The 20,737-nt window shown below is 42.9% G+C and overlaps 1 protein-coding gene across 1 annotated transcript; it reads right to left on the bottom strand.

Annotated features, from left to right (window-relative positions):
* Positions 1 to 1,728: 1,728 nt before the first annotated feature.
* On the bottom strand, positions 1,729 to 20,670 carry LOC129706440 (proteasome subunit alpha type-2). Its single transcript, XM_055650751.1, has 8 exons — positions 20,518 to 20,670; positions 15,602 to 15,678; positions 14,418 to 14,550; positions 11,679 to 11,801; positions 8,731 to 8,812; positions 7,541 to 7,614; positions 3,849 to 3,906; positions 1,729 to 3,735 (listed from the first exon to the last, which is right to left on the bottom strand). The coding sequence occupies exons 1-8, from the start codon at positions 20,556 to 20,558 to the stop codon at positions 3,619 to 3,621; spliced, it is 705 nt and encodes a 234-aa protein (XP_055506726.1). The 5' UTR covers positions 20,559 to 20,670; the 3' UTR covers positions 1,729 to 3,618.
* Between the last annotated feature and the right edge of the window lie 67 nt (positions 20,671 to 20,737).

Here is a 20,737-nt window from a genome sequence, read left to right as displayed (position 1 = left end):
TCCTTGAAATATTTACAAAGTAATTATCTGCAATTCCTTACCTCTAACAATATTTTCTCAGAGAATTAACCATAGAGAAATGTTTGAAAGGTTCTGATGGAAATAGAATACTACAAATACAAATTCATACTTCCAAAAAAGAGTAGAGATTTACTAGAATGTTGCCTGGGTTTCAGCAACTAAGTTAGAGAAAGGTTGAACAAGTTAGGTCTTTATTCTTTGGAGCACAGACAGTTAAGAGGGGGGGGGGGGGGAACGGGACTTGATAGAGGTCTTTAAAATGATGAGAAGGATAGACAGAGTTGACGTGGATAAGCTTTTTCCATTGAGAGTAGGGAAGATTCAAACAAGAGGACATGATTTGAGAATTAAGGGACAGAAGTTTAGGGGTAACATGAGGGGGAACTTCTTTACTCAGAGAGTGGTAGCTGTGTGGAATGAGCTTCCAGTGGAAGAGGCAGGTTCGATTTTACCATTTAAAAATAAATTGGATAGGTATATGGATGGGAAAGGAATGGAGGGTTATGGCCTGAGTGCAGGTAGATGGGACTAGGGGAGAATAAGTGTTCGGCGTGGACCAGAAGGGCCGAGATGGCCTGTTTCCGTGCTGTAATTGTTATATGGTTAACATTTACTGCTGGCTCCAATCGCAAATCTGAGTTTGAATGATCTGTGCAACGCATTCATTGATGCTGGAATTCCACTGGAAATTGACAAACAAATCTCAGAGGTTTTTTAGGGAAATACACAGAGGAACGTATACCAAGTGAGTCATCATTACAGAAAAAATATGTTGACAGCAACTTCAACATTGTTGTGCAGAAAATTAGAGACGAAGTTGCATGCACCAAAATATGGATCTCAATAGACAAGATAACTGATGCTGTGAGGAGATCCGTTGCCAATGTGGTCATTGGTACACTGGAGGCAGGTCATCCATCAAAGGAGTATTTCTTGACATCGTATTGGAGAAATCAAAGAGCTGAACTATTGATCAGTTGTTTACATCTTCACTTGGTGTACTTTGTACTTAAAAGTTCCTGGCGATGTAGGTGAAGACATACAAGGAAAGTTTGAGAGGGTGATTTTAGCTAACAAAGATCTTGAAGAAATACAAAACATAGCTAAAGTTCTCAAAGGTAGTTGCAATGCACAAGATATCGACATAAATGTAGAGTTTGTAGCTTGTTTCAGGTATTCACCAGTGACCTCAGCTGGGATAGAAAGACGTTTTTCACAACTGTAGGATATTCTGTCTGACAGACGGCATAGTTTAACACCAGATAATTTGAAAAAAATGTAGGTAGTTATGTGCAACCAGGCAACTTTGGTCATTTAATGTAGTATACCTTTATAAGTATCATTATTAACCATATTTTGGTGGTGGAAATAAATGCCTTTCATGCCTTTTTTGTCAATAAATGTCTTTTTTGTGCCTTTTTTGTAATTTTACTATGCCTTTTTGCCTGCCTATTTCAGAGATTTTTCGCGCCTAAACATCCTGGCTCTAGTAATCATGTATAGTCTTTTCCTTGACTGGACAGCATGCAACAAAAGGTTATCAGGGCAATAAATTAAACAAAAGTTTGGGAAAATACTAAATCATGGATATTGAGGGGCTATCAACATTTTCTAACAAGATACATTTGGGAGATTAAGAGAGTATAAATACATTAATAAAATGAACAAAAATATTTCACATAAACAAGAATGTTTGCATCAACTAAATTTAGTTTGCTTAATTTTCAAACCTTTTAATGGAGAGTTGAGAAGACATGAGTGGTAGAAAATTTAAAGTTTGTATATCAGAATTTTCAAATGACTTCTCACAAAAGCTTACATGAAAACGCAAATAATGTTGGAGAAATTACTTTAAATACATTGCCATCACAAATTGCAGAAATAAGTTGATTTAAGACGTGCCATTATTGAGCATCAAATGCAAGGGCAGAGACGCAAGACTTGAACTTTAGAACAGATAAGATCAGCTGTACCTGAAGCTCTTTGCGTAGTTTTGTCCACTGCGTGATCGGATATGATTGCATGAGATAGGGTGCAGAGCCAGGTTTGGAGAATTTTTAATTCAGAGAAATTGGCTAGACTCTTGGTGTTTTCTTTGGAACTGAGGCCAAGGGAAAAATATAAAATGGAAATTATTTCCCTTAGCAGCAGGATCAATAACCATGGAACACACATTAGGTTGAGAATTTTTGTGCCCACCCATCACTTGGAGGCAGAAACACTGATGATATTTAAAGATAAAACCGGGATCTGAACATGAAGTGCAAAACGTATAAGCAGCAGATTTGCAAATTGGAAAGATGGATTAACCTAATAATTATTTTTGGCTTGCATGTGCCAAACAGCTATAAATTGCCTTGATTCTATGAAATAAGCTGTACAAAAATAATTGCAGAATAACATAACCCCTCTTCTTTATTGTAAAGTTAATTTCTGCAGTCATTACTGAAGTGATACAAATGAACCAAGAAGTTAAACCTTAAATGGTGGCCTAAAAAAACTCAATATAATATATAATTGGTCTGCTGGAATGGAGAGTGAAGAGTTGAGTTTTGACTATGGTTCTTTGAAATCTATATTATTCATGGATGGAGTTTAGCATCATATCAGCGCATAAAATTTACGTTTTTCTTAAAATGTCTTCCTGTTAACTACCCCTTTTGCTTTCGGCATGTTTATCTTAAACCGTTCACCTCGTGTTTCCACTCGTATGAAGTGGGCCTTGCTCATTGTAAATTTCACAAATTAAGTTATAGTATAGGAAAACTCGACATCCAGGATCAAAACAGTAGTCAATGTGATGTAAAGACACATCTCAAAGATGGTATTGTCAATCGTACAGTAGATCATTTATATTACATTGGAATGCTAGTTTGGATTAAATTGTACAGTGCATCAACCAACAAATAAAAATGATCTGTTTCAAGAATGCTACCAGCAAGCAACAGGTGATGCTGTATGCAATAATGACAACTGCACAGAAAATTCAGAAGTCAGGACAGAATTAGACCAAATATTATAATTCAGATGTCAATATATACTGAAGAGGAAATTTACATGGTCATTGTTCAACATGAATGCAAAATGATATAGGTGATTACTGACCATTCCCAAACACTCCCATGGATCAAAACAGTTAAAGCTATTTCAGTGCAAGAATATACTATGAAGTCAAGTGATTAATCCACAGACCCCTTTGATCTTGCACAACCATGTGGGTTCATTAACAATTTCTCATATTTAAAAAAACGTGCTACAAAAAATGGTGTTAATGAAACCCTACAAAAGATAAATCTAATACCAGAACGTGCCCGATTGAAAGCCGCGGCCTTCCTAAGAAAAATTCTGCATTGTGAAATTGTGGAAATATAGACAATAAAATGTATAAATTGTTTTGTTTATACACATAACAAAAAAAAATGAACAGACCATGGCAAATCTGCTTTCATTTCTAAAATGAGATCTATCAGTTGCCCATGCTACAGCTTTACACGGCACCGACTTTGACCATTGTCAAATCAGATGAATTGAATAAAAAGTTAAATTGTAATTAGTGGCTGACCAAATTTTTTCCAAATTAAAAAAAATTATTGTTTGTTAAACTATTGTGGCTAGATAGTCTTTGACTTCTGCTGGAGCGAGCCTGCGAAATCCTGCCTCATCGCAAATTCCAACTTCTATATTATCTTCCGTCATCTGGCCTTCAAAGCTCTCCTGTTCATGAAAGAAATATTTCAGGCTGTAAGTGCATTGTACTGCATGCTCAATAAAAATAATTTCAGTTAAAACTTTTATTAACATTGACAGTAAATGTCAAGATGTCTGACCTTTAGCGTTAAGATTGCTGTATGAATGGCATCTTCAAGTTCAAGATCTTCATTGTACCTACAGTCACAAAGTCCATTAAATTATTTTTCTCCTTGAAGAATATTATCCATTTAACAATTTGTAAAGTTTAGAAAAACTTATAATTGCTTAAAAAAAATTTGTTCCAAGCTCAAATCCACAATATATTGTGGACCATTTTAAGAAAAAACACATAAATAATCACCACCTAATATTGACATCTCAGAGACCAGAAATTTGTCAACCACCAGAGTTATAATATTTTATTAGCAAAGTTCCAAAAATGCATAATGACCTTTTCTGAAAAAAGCTGTAAATACGCAAGTGAAAGTGCATTGACATGGCAATGGGCATGGTTCAATTATAATAACTGGCATGGCAATGGGCGTGGTTCAATTATAATAACTCAGCTTTAAGGAAAATCCCAAAACATTTTATACACGTTAAAAATAAGAGGGAGACCAGGGAGATAGGACTGCTAAAGGCGGGAATTTATGCTTGTAGTCAGAGAATGTACGCAAGGTACTAAATAAAGCACTTTGCATCTGTACGCACCAAGGAGGACAGCAAGGTCAGTAAGTACAAATATGCTAAGGCAGTTTGTGATCGATGGGGAGGGGGTGTTGAGGCTCTTGAAGAACATTAAGTCTCCAGGGCCCCTTGGGATCTGTCCCAGGTTATTGAGAGAGGCAAGAGATGAGATTGCAGGAACCTTGATGAGGATCTTTGTTTCTTCTCTAGCCATAACACAAGATCCCGGATGACTGGAGAGTGGCCAATGTTATTTATTTGTTTTTGAAAGGAAGCAGAGAGAATCCAGGGAACTATATGCTTCGCCTCAGTGGCAGGGAAGCTAGTGGATAAAATTCTTTGAGTTAAGATGTAGTCCCATTTGGAAGAGAATGGGCTAATTAGGGATAGCCAGCACTGCTTTGTACGCAGCAGGTCGAGACCCTTCTTCAGACGTAAATATAGATGGGTTGATGAGTAAGTTTGCTGGCTACACCAAAATTGGAAGAGTTACAGACAGTGAGGAATGTTGTCAGAAGATACAGATAGATCAGCTGCAGAAATGAGTGGAGAAACGGCAAATGGAGTTTAACCTGAGCAAGTGCAATGTGTTGCACTTTAGGAGATTGAATGTAAAGAGATACAAAGGTAATGGCATGACCCTTAATAGCATTAATGTGCAGTGGGTCATCCTGGTCTCACTCTCTCATTTCATGGATCAAAGTTCATAGCTCAGTAAAGGTGGCAACACAAGTAGATAGGGCGGTAAAGAAGGCATATAGTAAGATTGCTTTCATTGCGAGATAGATAGATACAATAGTTGTGTTTAAGAGGCTTTAGGATAGGCACATGGAAATACAGGGAACATTAATCATGTATTGTCTTTCCACTGACTGGATAGCACGCAACAAAAGCTTTTCAGGGTACCTCAGTAACTTATTCGGCACAAACATTGTGGGCCGAAGGGTCCGTTCGTGTGCTGTACTATTCTGTGTTCAGTCTCCACATCCAGTGCATCACCCTTCATCATTTCCATCAACAACCATTCACAGAAAGGTTGTTTCATCAAACTCACTCAGCTCCTAACAGCCTTGGGCAAAGATGGACAAAAGAGCTGAACTCCAGATTTGAAGCAAGAATATATGCCCTTGACATCAAGTCTGACATTAAGGAGCTTTGACTAAACTGGAGTCAATAGGTATCAGGGGGAAAATGCTCTGCTGGCTGGAATCCTAGCACAAAGGAAGATTGTTGTGGTGATTGGTGGTCAATAATCTGCAGGAGTTCTTTGTGGCAGTATCCCAAGTCAAACTATCTTCAGCTGCTTCATCATTACCTTCTTTCAATCGTAAGGTCAACAAAGTGGAGATGCTTGCTAATTGTACAATGTTCAGCATCATTTGCAACTCCTTAGATAATGAACCAATCCACAAGTAAATGCTGCAAGACCGGAACAGTATCCAGGACTGGGATGTTTGGAGAAAGTACCATTCAAGCATGAGATGTGCCAAGCAATGGCGATATCCAGCAGCTGTCACCCCTTGCCAATCAACAGCATTACCATCATTCAACCCCCACTATCAATATCCAATGGGCCATTATTGACTGTAAACTGGACGAGCCATGTTTACTATGTGGCTCTGAGGTGATAAATCCCGCAGTGGGTAACTCATACCCTAACTCCCTAAAGCTTGTACATCATCTAAACAGCACAAGTGTAGACTGTGATGGAATACTCTCTCTCCACTTGCCTGAATAAGTACAGCTTCAACACTCAAGAAGCTTCTCACCACATAGTAGTTTGCTTGATACGCAACCCATCCGCAACCATTTACTTACTCCACCACTGATGGACCGTACTAGTAGATTATGCACCTACAAAATGCACTGCAACAACTTTAACAGGGTACTGATTTTAGATGATCAGCTATGATCATATTGAATGGTGGTGCTGGCTCGAAGGGCTGAAATTGTGGACAAGCTTTTCCCTTTGAGAATAGGGAAGATTCAAACAAGAGGACATGACTTCAGAATTAAGGGACAGAAGTTTAGGGGTAATATGAGGGGGAACGTCTTTACTCAGAGAGTGGTAGCGGTGTGGAATGAGCTTCCAGTGGAAGTGGTGGAGGCAGGTTCATTGGTATCATTTAAAAATAAATTGGATAGGCATATGGATGAGAAGGGAATGGAGGGTTATGGTATGAGTGCAGGCAGGTGGGACTAAGGGGAAAAAAAAATTTGTTCGACACGGACTTGTAGGGCCGAGATGGCCTGTTTCCGTGCTGTAATTGTTATATGGTTATATGAATAGCCTACATCTGCACCTATTTTTCCATGTTTCTAACTCACCAAGACTTCATAAACAGCACCTTCCAAACACACAACCTCCACCCTTGAAGTTGTCCTGCAAGCCATATACATATATTCTAAATGAATATATATATATATATATATATATATATTGGTACTTTTAAAACATCGGTACTTTCTCCCCAATAATATTGTTGGCATTGATACACATTAATGACGGCAAAGGTTCAAAGCAGTAGCCTACACCAATTAAATGCTGGCTCTGCTCATAGCCCCTGAGATTTTTTATTTTTTATTTTTTTTAAATCACCCCTCTTATCTGGTTCCATTTATCACCTGCAGAGTCCAGATTCCTGCATTTGCAGCCTTGGGTATCTCCACATTACATTTCAGCCACTGTCTTTAGCTCCATCCACCCACCACCTGGCTCCATTTGCTCCCCATGTTTCCTTTCCTTACAAATTTCTACATATCACCCACTAACCACATCTTCCAACTCCATGCTGTCCTCTCCCAATCTGGCTCCATCAACTCAACATCCATCCTCGTCACCACCTGCCAGCCCGCTTTAATTCTCCCTTCGTCTCACCTCTTTATGAGTACCGTCCCTCGCCACTCAGTGCTGATGAAGAGACCAGACCCGAAATGTTGACCATCCCGCTGCCTCTAGATACTGCATCTCACTGCTACTCCAACAGTTTGTAACATCTGCTGTCTCTTGTGCCTCCAGAAAAACTGTCAACTTGAATCTTGAGGTATTTTTCCAGTTTGCCTGGCCCCAATTTCTCCACCTCCCCACCCACTCTCATTTCACAATGTGGACATTCAAAATGAAATGAAATTGCTATTTTACCTCTTTTCAAGGAAGGTTTTTCCATTGACATAATTCTTTCCCATGGCTGTTGCCTTCCATGCAAAGTAAGCACCCTTTTGGGAAAATAGAAAGCAGAAACTTTAAAAAACAGAGAAAAACAGTTAATGTAACAAGTTGATAGCCTTTCATCAGAAGTGGCCACGTGATCAATCTGTTTTTCCTCTCTCCACAAACGCTGCTTGACCTATTAGTATTTTCAGCTTTGGCAAACTTTATATTTGCATTAACTACAACACTCTACATCTCAGTTCCATGATTGTTTACCTTTTCACTCTCCTTTTCTCACCAGCTACAATTAACTTGCCCTCACCACCCCTCTTCATTGGCAGGATCACCATTTTGGTCCTTTGGATTCTCTTGGTAATTAGACATGCTTTTCAGTATCACCAACTCTCCCCTTCTCATGTTTGATTTTTAACTTTATCACAGAATGTCCCAAAACATTCTTACTCTAATTGGAATTTTGAACAAATATTTACTTTAATAATGCTGGTATGAACTATTATGGACTATATAGACTACATATTTGTAGCTGAGATTTTATTTTAAGCTTTGCAAAAAAATCAAGCTCTTAGATTTGCTTTGACATTATTTAATTTGCAGAAATATGAACACCGTTTCTCTCTGTACAAATGCTGTCTGACCTGATGAACATTTCTAAGACACTTTTTAGTTTCAGGTTTCCAACATCTGCAGTTCTTTTGCAATGGATGATGCGTCTGGTTTCTCCCCGAGATAATGAGCCAATTATGAGTTTGGTACCGAAGTTTAAAAGGAAATGAGACTAAACTTGTTTTCATATGGTATTGTGGCAATTATGGATACCAAGCTTTCATTACATCAGCGTGGGATGAAACTGCAAGATAAAAGAGACCCTAGTCTAATGGCTTAACCATCCTCTATCATCTCACTTCTAGCAGAATGTTGAAGGTTTGTGCTAGTCTTATTCTGCACTAAAGATCCAAAATCAAAAGTCTGCAGTAGAATCTACACTATTCCAGAAAACCAATGTTTAAATGTTGAATTCTTACTAAATATACAATAATTTCTAGGGGAAGTTGTTGTAAAATACATTTGCTATTTATACAAATAATGCAGCTTTAATAAAGACTGGTTGTAATGGAAATTATAGTTTATTAAAAGCATCAGATTGAAAACAAAATACTTACAGATGGATCCGACTGAAACAAATATGGCCTTTTCTCATCCCAACCAGCAATTAATAGTGACACTCCAAATGGACGGACTCCACTAAAAGTAAACAAATGAGCATTAATGCTCAGGAGACAGGCCTTGCAATCAATACAAAGGAGGACATTTTGAGTACTTGGTGACAATTCACAGGTCAATCTCACCAATAAGCCAATATTCTCTCAATGTCTCAAAACATTAGAAATAAGGAATTGCAGATGCTAGCTTACAAAATCACTGGAGAGTGTTGGAGAACAAAGAGATCTTAGAGTGCAGTTGCACAATTCCATAGAAATGGTAAATCAGGTGGGCAGTGTGGTGAAGGTAACATCTGGCACACTTGCCTTCACTTTGATGAGTATTTGGCACAAAAATTGGGACATCATAATGCAGCTGTATGTTTTTGATCATCTAAGATAACTCGGTAGCAACATTTTCACTCAGTGTAGGCATATTTGGAATGAGCCACCAGAGAGGCAGATACAATTACAACTTTCAAAAGACATTTGGATATGAAGGGGTAAGAAGGCCATGGGCCAAATGCAAGTAAATAGAATGGCAACTTGGTCTGCATGGACAAGGTGGTTCAAATGGTCTATTTTTGTGCTGTGCAGCTCTTGACTCTATACAGTTTGAAGGAATGAGAAGCAATCTCATTGAAACATGAAAACTTCTTACATATAGCTTCAGTGTAGATGCAGAATTGATGTTGCCCTACTAGAATCAGGGGGCACAGCCTCAAAAAAGATTAGCGATACTGAAAAGTATTAAGTTGCAATTTTTTCCAATCAGAATTTTTTTTTAAACCGTATTTCCTGGCAATGAAGACGCTATTTTTCCACCCAAAAATAAAGCACGAAAATTTACCTGAGGCTTGGGGGCCGAAGGTTAGGTTGTTAGCCAAGAAAGATAGACTTGGTTATCCATCAGTACAGTAACATCAAGAATGACGTTGCTGTACTGAGGGATAGCCAAGTCTATCCCTCATTGCTGGCAGCTGATGGGAAGCTGTTGTAAAGTGGGAAGCGGCTGTAAACGGACTGACTGTGCTGGGGGGGGGGGGGGGGGGGGGGGGGGGGGGGGGGGAGAAGAAGAAGAGTTCCTTTCACAGTACGTGGGGAGTCTGGCCCGGGTCAGTACGGCCTGGGCAGCACAAATTGGCTGATGTTGCGGGGAGGGGCAGGAGCGTTGAGAAGGAGGGGGTCAGGGATCATGCCAGCAGCTCACACACTCATCACTGCCATGGAGCTCCAGGCATGGAGCCACCACATTGTGTCCGGGACCGGACAGCTGAACCAGCAGCCACCGCAGTGCCTTCTGCAGACCCGCCAGCCAAGGTGTCCTTCAGCACAGGCGCAACTGGTGGAGGTAGTGGTTGGCGGGTACTCCCTGGGCAGTCGACCTGGGCGCTACAGCCAGTCCCGGGGCAGGCGACCTGGGTGTTACAGCCAGTCCTGGGGCTCATAGGTGACCTGGGACCTGCAGCTAGTCCCAGGGACTCCAGTGATCTGGGAACTGTAGCCAGTTCCGTGGACGCAAGGGATCTGGGAACTGCAGACAGTCCCGGGGCACACAGGCGATGTTGCCGACCCCTGGACTAAACCAAACCCTTGATCCTGTCATGCAATCCTTTTTTCAAAATTTAGCAACTTAAATTGGGGTGCGTCTTCATTGCCGGGAAATACAGTAAATTATGTTCCCATGGCAGCCTTCGAGCCTCACTCGGTATATGCAGAAGAGTGGCACTAGGATAAAAGGTCATCCATTTTACTGAAAGATAGTACACCTTAAATGGGCTACTGCTGCTTTCATCTCATTGGCAACGGTCAGAGCACATTGAGTCCTTAGAAGGCTGCAGATTTTGAATGTATTTCTCCGAGCATCAAGCACAGATTCCATCAGGGAAGTTAGTAAACCCAGTGGGGACTCAGAGCCATCTTGGGGAACGGCTGCTAACCAGCAGCCGTCCGTTTAATTCACTTTTTTTTTTTGCAGTTTTAGTTAGTCCTGTGCCCTGTTTGTGGGAGAGATAATGTGGGGGGTAGGGGGTAATAATATTTCTAGGTCCCTACCTGGTCGGTGAGGCAACTTTTTCTCCGGGCTACCCCGTCGACCCGTCCTCGTGGCCTACCAGCGGGCGTGGAGCACCGTTTCCTGGCGGGGACCGCCCAGCACCTCGGCTTCGGTGGCGGCACAGTGCTGGAGCGCTATCGCGAAGCGGGCGATGCCTTGCCTGGGTTGCCGCGCTGGAGCTCCGGTGAGCTGTGATCAACACCTCCGGGCTGCCGGTCTGCGGAGCGGGCGGCGCCGACTTGAACATCGGGAGCCTGGGAGTTCCAAACCTGCACGGCCTTGTCGGCTTCGGAAGCCGCGGTCCCCAGTTAGGAAGCGGCCGTTCCAGCCGTCCCAGCCGCTGAAAGGACTCTCCCGACGCCGGGGCAACAGCACCCGGCCAGAACGGCCAGGAACATCGGGCCTCCGTAGAGGCAATAGCGGAGGCCTCAATAGGCCCGACTTTGGGAGAACTGGGGATGGGGACTGGACATTGTGCCTCCCCCCATAGTGGCATCCATTGTGGGGGGATGATTTTTTGTGTGTAATGTGAATATGTTAGTTTGTGTCCAAGATGGCTGTCGGAAGGGAGAGTGGACGCTGGCGCGCTTTAGCTGCCGCTGCTCTCTCTTCACATTGTGTTTTTGATTTTTTGTCTTTGGAGCGAATTATGTCTTTAATTTGTGTATTGGTGATGTCCTTATTATTTATTTTACTCCGACTATGTTTTTTCTCTCTTGTTAACTTTCTGTAAGGTGTCCTTGAGACTTAGAAAGGCGCCCGCAAATAAAATATATTATTATTATTATTCATGCTTCTAGTGACCAATTGTAATCTGCTTTGAGCATATGGATAGCCATAATCACTGACTTACCCAGACTGTGTGTATTCCTGCATAACAGAAGCCACCCTCTGTACTAACTGAGCCGTGGGGATGGGCTCTTGATATATCAGGTAGTACTGTTGTGCCAACTTACGAGCCCGGCGAATCAATACCCTGTAGGGAATGTAAACTCAGAGTTAGCAAATTAAAATAGCTTGTATGGATCTACAGCTGTTCCTCGCATATAATCCATTATCCTTAGATAATAATTAGGAAGTCCCAGTAAGGACATTGTACAAGCAATCATATTTCCTAACTTAGGCTTCTCTGAATCTTTATCTCAGGTAACTTAGTAAATTATTTTACTGTTCTAGGAAGCCATGTAAATATTATTATTATATGGTCTTCCATTAAAGCTATATTGCAAGAATCAAGGGATTATTGTCCAAAGAAGACACTGAAAAACTTGTTCATGCATATATTTTTAGTAGGTTAGATTATTGTAATGGCATCTTTACAGGTCTCAATAAAAAATCAATTAAACAACTACAGCTTATCCAAAATGCCGCTGCCAGAGTCTTGACCAACACCAAGAAAATGGACCACATTACACCCGTCCTAAATCTTTGCACTGGCTCCCTGTGTGTTAGAGGATAGATTTTAAAATTCTGTTACTGACCTACAAGGCACTGAATGATCTAGGTCTAAAATACATCTCTGACCTACTTGTTGTATATGAGACGCCTAGACTCCTCAGGTCTTCAGGGACAGGTTTACTCTGTGTTCCCAGGGTCAGAATTAAAAAGGCTGAAGCAGCATTCGGTTTTTATGCTCCACACCTGTGGAACAAGCTCCTTGAACACCTGAGGTGTGCACAGACTGTAAGCGTATTTAAATCAGGCCTAAAAACACTGTTGTTTTCTATAGATTGTCCATAACTCGACATGCAGGTAATCTTAACCGTCTAATTTTAACCCTTTTATGTGCTTTTTAAAGTCGTTTTATTGTTTCATTGACGTTGTTTTATTATTCATACATTTGTCGTATTGCTTGTCTTGCAATTTTTAATTATTGACTATTTTGGTTTTTCTTTCCTGTAAAGCACCTTGAATTGCTGTTTGCACGAATGGTGCTATACAAATAAACTTGCCTTGTCTTGCCTAAAGCTATGGATTGCTTATTTTCCATAAAAATATTAATTTATACAAAAAATATATAAATTTACATTTCCCAATTCTCAGTATAATGCACACCATTCCATTTACACATCAGCCTGCATCAACTGTCCTCCACACAGTCCAGGAGTAACCAGTCCAAGGGATTTTACTTCCGTTTCAGGACCTGTGTGCAACAGTTGCAAGACCTTAATCATGAAAAAGAGCAGGAATAGATCACTCTGCCCTTTGTGTTTTCTCCTTCATTTAATACAGACTGTGATCCTTATTACTGACCAACCATAACACGACCTAAGTAACTCAATGTTATCAAGAGTTCTTCCTGCAAGGATACGACAACTGAATCATCATTCCCAAGAACCTGGGACCCGAGAGAAGAATTTAACCAAAACTGATTGGGGAACGCCAACAGATGCTGTACACACTAGACATCTGCCAACACTGCTTCAGAGAAAAAAATCCAGTTATTGCCTTGATCCAGATATTTCTGTGCATATCCATTCAATAAATAGCCTCTATTTCAAATGTTGTGCAAATACCTCTCAGCAAATACTTTTAATAAAATAAAACATTTGTAGTCACATATTTAGTCCAGTCTTTTAACTACAACAATTCGGTGATTGAACCTGCAAATTCTACAGATATCAGTTATTTGCTCCAAAAACATAAATGTCTCAGGATAGCACTAGCTTGTACACTACATTTTAATGATATTGAAATGAGCTGTCTGCTTGCTACATCGTATCACCATGCAACTGCTGGTGACAGCACTTTTCTTTGGTCAGTGTAATGGAAATATCCAAAACCATGGAATCCAAAACTACTGTTCTAGAATCCATCAAGAGGACCAGAACATTCTTATTCTTTATCTCAGATAACTTAGTAAATTATTTTACTGTTCTAGGAAGCCATGTAAATATTATTATTATATGGTCTTCCATTAAAGCTATGGATTGCTTATTTTCCATAAAAATAAGCAATTTCTTGCAACTGCAAGAAATGCAACACCTGTCCCTTTACCTCCCCCCTCTACTCCATTCAAGGACCCAAGCAGTCGTTCCAGGTGCGACAAAGGTTCACCTGTATCTCCTCCAACCTCATCTACTGCATCTGCTGCTCTAGATGCCAGCTGATTTACTTCGGTGAGACAAAGCGGAGGTTGGGCGATCGTTTCTCCGAACACCTCCGCTCAGTCCGCAAGAACCTACCTGAACTCCCGGTGGCTCAGCACTTCAACTCCCCCTCCCATTCCCAATCCGACCTCTCTGTCCTGGGTCTCCTCCATTGCCAGAGTGAGCAACACCGGAAATTGGAGGAACAACACCTCATATTCCGCCTGGGTAGCCTGCGTCCGGGGGGCATGAACATTGAATTCTCCCAATTTTGCTAGCCCTTGCTGTCTCCTCCCCTTCCTTAACCCTCGAGCTGTCTCCTCCCATCCCTCCGCCGTCGGCTCCTCCTCCTCCCTTTTTCCTTCCTTCTCCCCCCATCAGTCTGAAGAAGGGTTTCGCCCCGAAACGGCACCTATTTCCTTCACTCCATAGATGCTGTTGCACCCGCTGAGTTTCTTCAGCATTTTTGTGTACATTCTTATTTACTGATATGTGTCACCTACCTGTAGTCAGGGCCCATGCCACTATACACCATTCCTATGTGCTTTGTGATCGGCTCCACTTTGTGCACACTCTGTTCATCATAAAGAATAGATTTCTGTTTCTTCTCTGTTGCCAAAACTACACCATTGGATGCTAAGAATTTGAAAAAAAATTGGAGAGAATTGTAGAAATAAATGCTAAGAAGTCTTAGACATACACACTTGATATGCCAATACTGTGAGCATGTCGGTAGATGGTTGCATTTCAATAGAACAAATCCATTTGCATTTAGCACCATTCATGCCCGCTGAACATCTCAGCAAATTAATTTTTAAATGCAAGCCAAGGCAAGGCAAGTTTATTTGTATAGCACCTTGAGGACCTACTCTAATGTTTTTTGGACAATAGTTTCAACACTATACAACTCAAACCAGTTGATGCAAAATTCTCACGGCATTGGATTTGAAAGAACAACTGCAACACAGGATAGTGCAACCAGAGAATCAGCCGTTTTAAAACTCAGCATCTAAAATGCTTCAACAGTGGAGTGACGTGGGTGTGCCTCAATTACAGGGTATCAGCTATAAAGATAGCATAGTGCCTGAATTAGGGGGTATGAGCTATAAGGAGATGTTTGACAACCTTGGATTGTTTTCTCTAGAGTGTCGGAGGCTGAGGGGAGATCTGATAGAACTATATAAAATTAGGAAAGATAGGGTAGAACTTCAGAATTATTTTCAAAAGGAGGAAATGGTAACCAGAGGATATGACTTTAAAATAAACGCTTCAAAGTTTAAAGATGTGCGGGCACATTTTTTCTTACACAGCGGGTGGGTACGTGCCTGGAACGCGCTGTCAGGGGGGGTGGTGGAGGCAGATACTAGTGATGTTTAAGAGGCATTTAGATAGGTACACGGTTGTGCCTATCCATGGGTGAATGGCTCCTAATGCTTCTCACTAATAGTCCCCACGTGGAGAATGGAGGATAAATGGGTCATGTGCAACTTTATGAGACCAGTTAAGCTTGGCATCATGTTCAACACTAACAATGTGGGCCAAAGAACCTGTTCCGGTGCTGTACATTAGTATGTTCTATCAGATTAATGCCCTGTTTCCCAGTTAAGAATAAAAAATAAGAAAACAAAATTCATTTACAGTTGGTGTAAACCTGAAGTTGTTAAAACGGTCATATTACTGCCCATACCTTTAATTCCAACCGCTGGAGCTCCTGCGGCTACAGCTGCCAAAGCATACTCAATCTGGACAAGTTTGCCTGAAGGACTACAAGATAAAGTATAAATTAGTATAGGTGAATCCAAAATTGATTTATTTCCCCAAGTTTCCTTGCAAATTTCCCTTTTCAAGTCCGATATAAACTATAATCCAGCACACTTGGGACTTGGGTGGTGCTGGACTGGCAAATATTCTGGACCTTTAGATGTTATCTCTATTAACACCCCACCAATTAAATTAATTTTTCTTCAGTGTTACACAGTATGATAAATATTCCAGAGAACTTGGTGTCCGGGGCAAAGTGAGCATGGGAAACATTGCCTGGTGGATCAGATGCTGAGCCATCACAAGATACAAGATACATTTATTTGTCACATGTGCCAGTTGGCACAGTGAAATGTGATCACCATAAAGCCATACAATAAAAATAAAGAACACAACACACGATAGAGTTCAACATAAAACATTCCCACACAGCAGAATCAAAGTTTCCCACTGTGAGGGATGTTTCCCCTGTAGGAAAGGCCGCTCCGATCCAGTGGTAGGCCGCGAGGATGGGGGTGAGGATGCGACTTGGATAAAGTCGCATCCTCGCCAGAAAGTTATTGCTCCCTTAGTGTCAGCAAAAAAGGAGCTGGTCATCAATTTTTGGAAACGGGGTTTAGTACACATCAGTGGTGCTGAAATGGTCAGCCTCAAGTTCCTTTTGTAAACATCACCAATTTAACCAACAAAGCACATCAATACCTCTAATTCCTCAGCATATCTCAAATTATTCTTAGCAAATGCCACAGCTTGGCGAGGCAATTGCTCTGCCCAAGACCACAAGAAATTGCAGAATTGTGACTGATGCCAATACACCATACATGCCAGCCTCCCACCCACCCCCCACACACTATCTACAGTTCGCTCTGCCTCAAAAAAAAGCTAAAAATCAAGGACCCCAGCCTGCAGTACATTCTTCTCCCTTTTCCTGTTGGGCAGAAGGTCAAAAAGCTTTCATATGCAAGCTATGTATTCCCACCATACTTCATTGTGACTTTTTATTTATTGTGCACTTTCACTATAATGCGTACTTTTCCCCCTTTGCACCAACTCTAGCACGCACGTATAGTATGATTCTACACTTGTGATATTTGTCTGGATGGTACACAAACCAACCTTTAACCACTATTTCAATAGGGAGGTTGCACGGCAGTCAAGGCCATGACCCGTGACCCGTACTGTTGCCACGCAATGCCTTCTGGAGAACAAGCGGTGAACGTCAGGTAAGCACTCACTATGGCTGCCAGTGCAGCGGGCCAGCTTACTATGGCTGCCAGTGCTTCTGTCCCAGCAACCGGACTCCACACTGACTGGTTCCACACTCGCAGACCACGGGCCATCTGTTCCCCTACGTGAGGGTCGAATCACCCCGTGTGTTGTGTGTGGCTCGGGGTCTGGGGGGGTGAATCACCCCATGTGTGGGTTGGGGGGTTGAATCACCCCATGTGGTGGTGGTGGATGTCGGGGTGAGTTGCCCCGTGTCGTGTGTGGGTCGGGGTTGGGGTCTGGTGCTGGTGCAGCGTGGTCATTGACTCTGGGTGGGCGGAGGGACCAAACTGTCCCCAATTCTGCTGCAGCTGATGGGGACATTGCCAGGTTTATGGTCCCGTTTGTCCACTGCCCAGAGCTGCACCCCACTCCGCCCGGCCCCATATGTGTGGGCGCTGCCAATCCCCAGCCTGTGACAGTGCGGCTGCACAGGGGGAGAGAGGGCGAAGGGCGGCCGTAGTTTAATAATAAACTAATAGCAATACATTCGTAGACCTGGAATTACCAAAGACATGTACATTTTCCTTCAGTAAATGACATTAGTGAATCAAAAATGTTCTTTCCTCTCTACTTTTAGACTGCTGTTATTGACACTAGCTTATTTTTACTTTTGAATGGTGCATTAATTGAATGCAAGGCCCATAATTATACACGTACACCTCTTAGATCAATGGTCCAGAACTTTAGCAACATACGCTAAATTTAACGTCACACACCCTACGCAAAAAAAAAACACGGGAATAGAGAAGGTGGATGCAAAATGCTGGAGTAACTCAGCGGGACAGGTAGCATCTTAATGGCCGCGGGACTTGCCATCGCCCGTTGGAGGCTTTAACATCGGGAGAAGAAATGGAACACAGGGGAGAGATAAGACTTTGCCTTTCATCACAATGAGAACAATGTCAGATATCCTGATCGTGTGGCGGCGCGACTCACCTGTTGCAGCGGCCCCTACAGCCTCTGTCTTTAAAAAAAATTTTTGTCTAGTTAAATGTAGTTGTTCGTGTTTTTAATAGTGTTTTTAACTGTGTATATGTAGGGGGCGGGGGAGGGGGAAACTTTAAAAAAAATCTCTTCCCTGCACTGGAGACCCGACCTTTTCCCTGTCGGGTCTCCGTTGTCGTTGAGGCCTAGCACCGTGGAGCAGCCTCAAACCGGAACGACCTGGGGGCTCCAGTCACGGAGCCTGCGGAATTACCATCGTGGGGCTGGCCGGCCTCGGAGCGTGGGGAGCGGTGGTGGCTCCCTGCTGCGGTCCGACTCTTGAGCTCGGAGGCTCCAGCAACGCAACTTCTGTGGACTGTCAGGATATCGGGAGCTCGCGGGTCCCGGTGAGAGACCGCTTTTCGGAGCTCCCGCAATGCAACTTCTCCAGCCCGTGTCGCGGGGTTGGAACGACCCTGGAGCGGGGCAGTACATCGCCCAGCGCGGCTTAATGGCCGCGGGACATTCCAGCGCCCGACGGGGGCTCCAACTTTGTGACATTTAGACCGGGAGCGGGGCTGTACATCGCCCGGCACGGCTTAAAATGGCCGTGGGACTTATCATCGCCTGCCTGGGGTTCGACATCAGGGGGAAAATGGAGAACAGGGGAGATAAAAGACTTTGCCTTCCATCACAGTGAGGAGGAGGTTCACTGTGATGGATGTTTCTGTTAATTGAATTGTGTGTATGTCTGTAGGAAATTGTCTTTGTATGGCTGTGGAACGGAGTTTCGTTTGAGCCTCACTGAAGTTCAAATGACATGTAATAAATATTGTATTGTAGAAGGGGATTCACTGTGATGGATGTTTGTATAAACTGTGTTGGCTGTGTGTCTTGGTTCTTTTCTTGTTGTATGACTGCAGAAACCAAATTTTGTTTGAACTTCTTTTGAGGTTCATATGACAATAAATTTGTATTGTATCTCTGGAGAGAAACATAGAAATTAGGTGCAGGAGTAGGCCATTCGGCCCTTCGAGCCTGCACCGCCATTCAATATGATCATGGCTGATCATCCAACTCAGTATCCCGTACCTGCCTTCTCTCCATACCCCCGGAAGGGCCACATCTAACTCCCTCTTAAATATAACTAATGAACTGGCCTCAACTACCCTCTGTGGCAGAGAGTTCCAGAGATTCACCACTCTCTGTGTGAAAAAAGTTCTTCTCATCTCGGTTTTAAAGGATTTCCCCCTTATCCTTAAGCTGTGACCCCTTGTCCTGGACTTCCCCAACATCGGGAACAATCTTCCTGCATCTAGCCAACCCCTTAAGAATTTTGTAAGTTTCTATAAGATCCCTTCTCAATCTCCTAAATTCTAAAGAGTATAAACCAAGTCTATCCAGTCTTTCTTCATAAGACAGTCCTGACATCCCAGGAATCAGTCTGGTGAACCTTCTCTGCACTCCCTCTATGGCAATAATGTCCTTCCTCAGATTTGGAGACCAAAACTGTACGCAATACTCCAGGTGTGGTCTCACCAAGACCCTGTACAACTGCAGTAGAACCTCCCTGCTCCTATACTCAAATCCTTTTGCAATGAAAGCTAACATACCATTCGCTTTCTTTACTGCCTGCTGCACCTGCATGCCTACCTTCAATGACTGGTGTACCATGACACCCAGGTCTCGCTGCATCTCCCCTTTCCCAATCTGCCACCATTTAGATAATAGTCTGCTTTCCCGTTTTTGCCACCAAAATGGATAACCTCACATTTATCCACATTATACTGCATCTGCCAAACATTTGCCCACTCACCCAGCCTATCCAAGTCACCTTGCAGTCTCCTAGCATCCTCCTCACAGCTAACGCTGCCCCCCAGCTTAGTGTCATCCGCAAACCTGGAGATATTGCCTTCAATTCCCTCATCCAGATCATTAATATATATTGTAAATAGCTGGGGTCCCAGCACTGAGCCTGGCGGTACCCCACTAGTCACTGCCTGCCATTCTGAAAAGGACCCGTTTACTCCTACTCTTTGCTTCCTGTCTGCCAGACAGTTTTCTATCCACATCAATACTGAACCCCCAATGCCGTGTGCTTTAAGTTTGTATACTAATCTCTTATGTGGGACCTTGTCGAAAGCTTTCTGGAAGTCCAGATACACCACATCCACTGGTTCTCCCTTATCCACGCTACTAGTTACATCCTTGAAAAATTCTATAAGATTCGTCAGATATGATTTCCCTTTCGTAAATCCATGCTGACTTTGTCAGGAGAGAAGGAATGAGTGACGTTTCGGGCCGAGATCCACCTGCAGACGGGAATAGAGAAAGTGAATCTGGACAATTTCAAAATGTTTCGCCAATGTATGACGAAACGCACACAAATCGGGGACTTGATTTTTCTTTGAAAGCTGTTTGAACCCCACCAGTGCCGTCTCCATAGGGAAAGCGAAACTAAGCCTGTCCCCCATTACAGAGTGTGGTTTAGACGGCAAGGCCCAGGGCGCCAGGAGCACCAGTGACGCTGCACTTTGCACCAGGTGAAGAAGCCGCAGTCTATCCAGACTGTAGATGTGAGCAGCAGCAGTGAGTGGTGCACAAACCCCGCGGTCACACGCGGTCTCCGTGCTACTGGGCGCCGCTTACCTGAAGGTGGTGAGCGAGAAGCTGTACCCGCGGTCCGCCATCTTCCCGCCGCTCGCTCGCTCGCTCGCGCTTCTGGAGCGATGGGGAACAACGGTCGCTCAGCTCTGGGGCTGCGTCACATCCTGTTCGCCTCCACCCCCCGCCCAATCACGGATGCGACCTAAACTACAACATCCGGCCGGGACTGCGCTCGTCCCATGCGGTAAAGGCGCGCGGGGGA

This window comes from Leucoraja erinacea, chromosome 2 (assembly GCF_028641065.1).
Source record: "Leucoraja erinacea ecotype New England chromosome 2, Leri_hhj_1, whole genome shotgun sequence".
Classification (NCBI taxonomy): domain Eukaryota; kingdom Metazoa; phylum Chordata; class Chondrichthyes; order Rajiformes; family Rajidae; genus Leucoraja; species Leucoraja erinaceus.
The sequence above is the reverse complement of the archived record's forward strand: the minus strand, read 5'-3'. Positions and strand labels throughout refer to the sequence as shown.

Coding starts and splice junctions, on each gene's coding strand:
- LOC129706440 (XM_055650751.1), bottom strand. CDS start 20,558: ATGGCGGACCGCGGGTACAGCTTCTCGCTCACCACCTTCAG. Junction 14,551..15,601: donor TCCAGCGGTTGGAATTAAAG/GTATGGGCAGTA, acceptor TCAAATTCTTAG/CATCCAATGGTGTAGTTTTG. Junction 11,802..14,417: donor GGCATGGGCCCTGACTACAG/GTAGGTGACACA, acceptor CATTCCCTACAG/GGTATTGATTCGCCGGGCTC.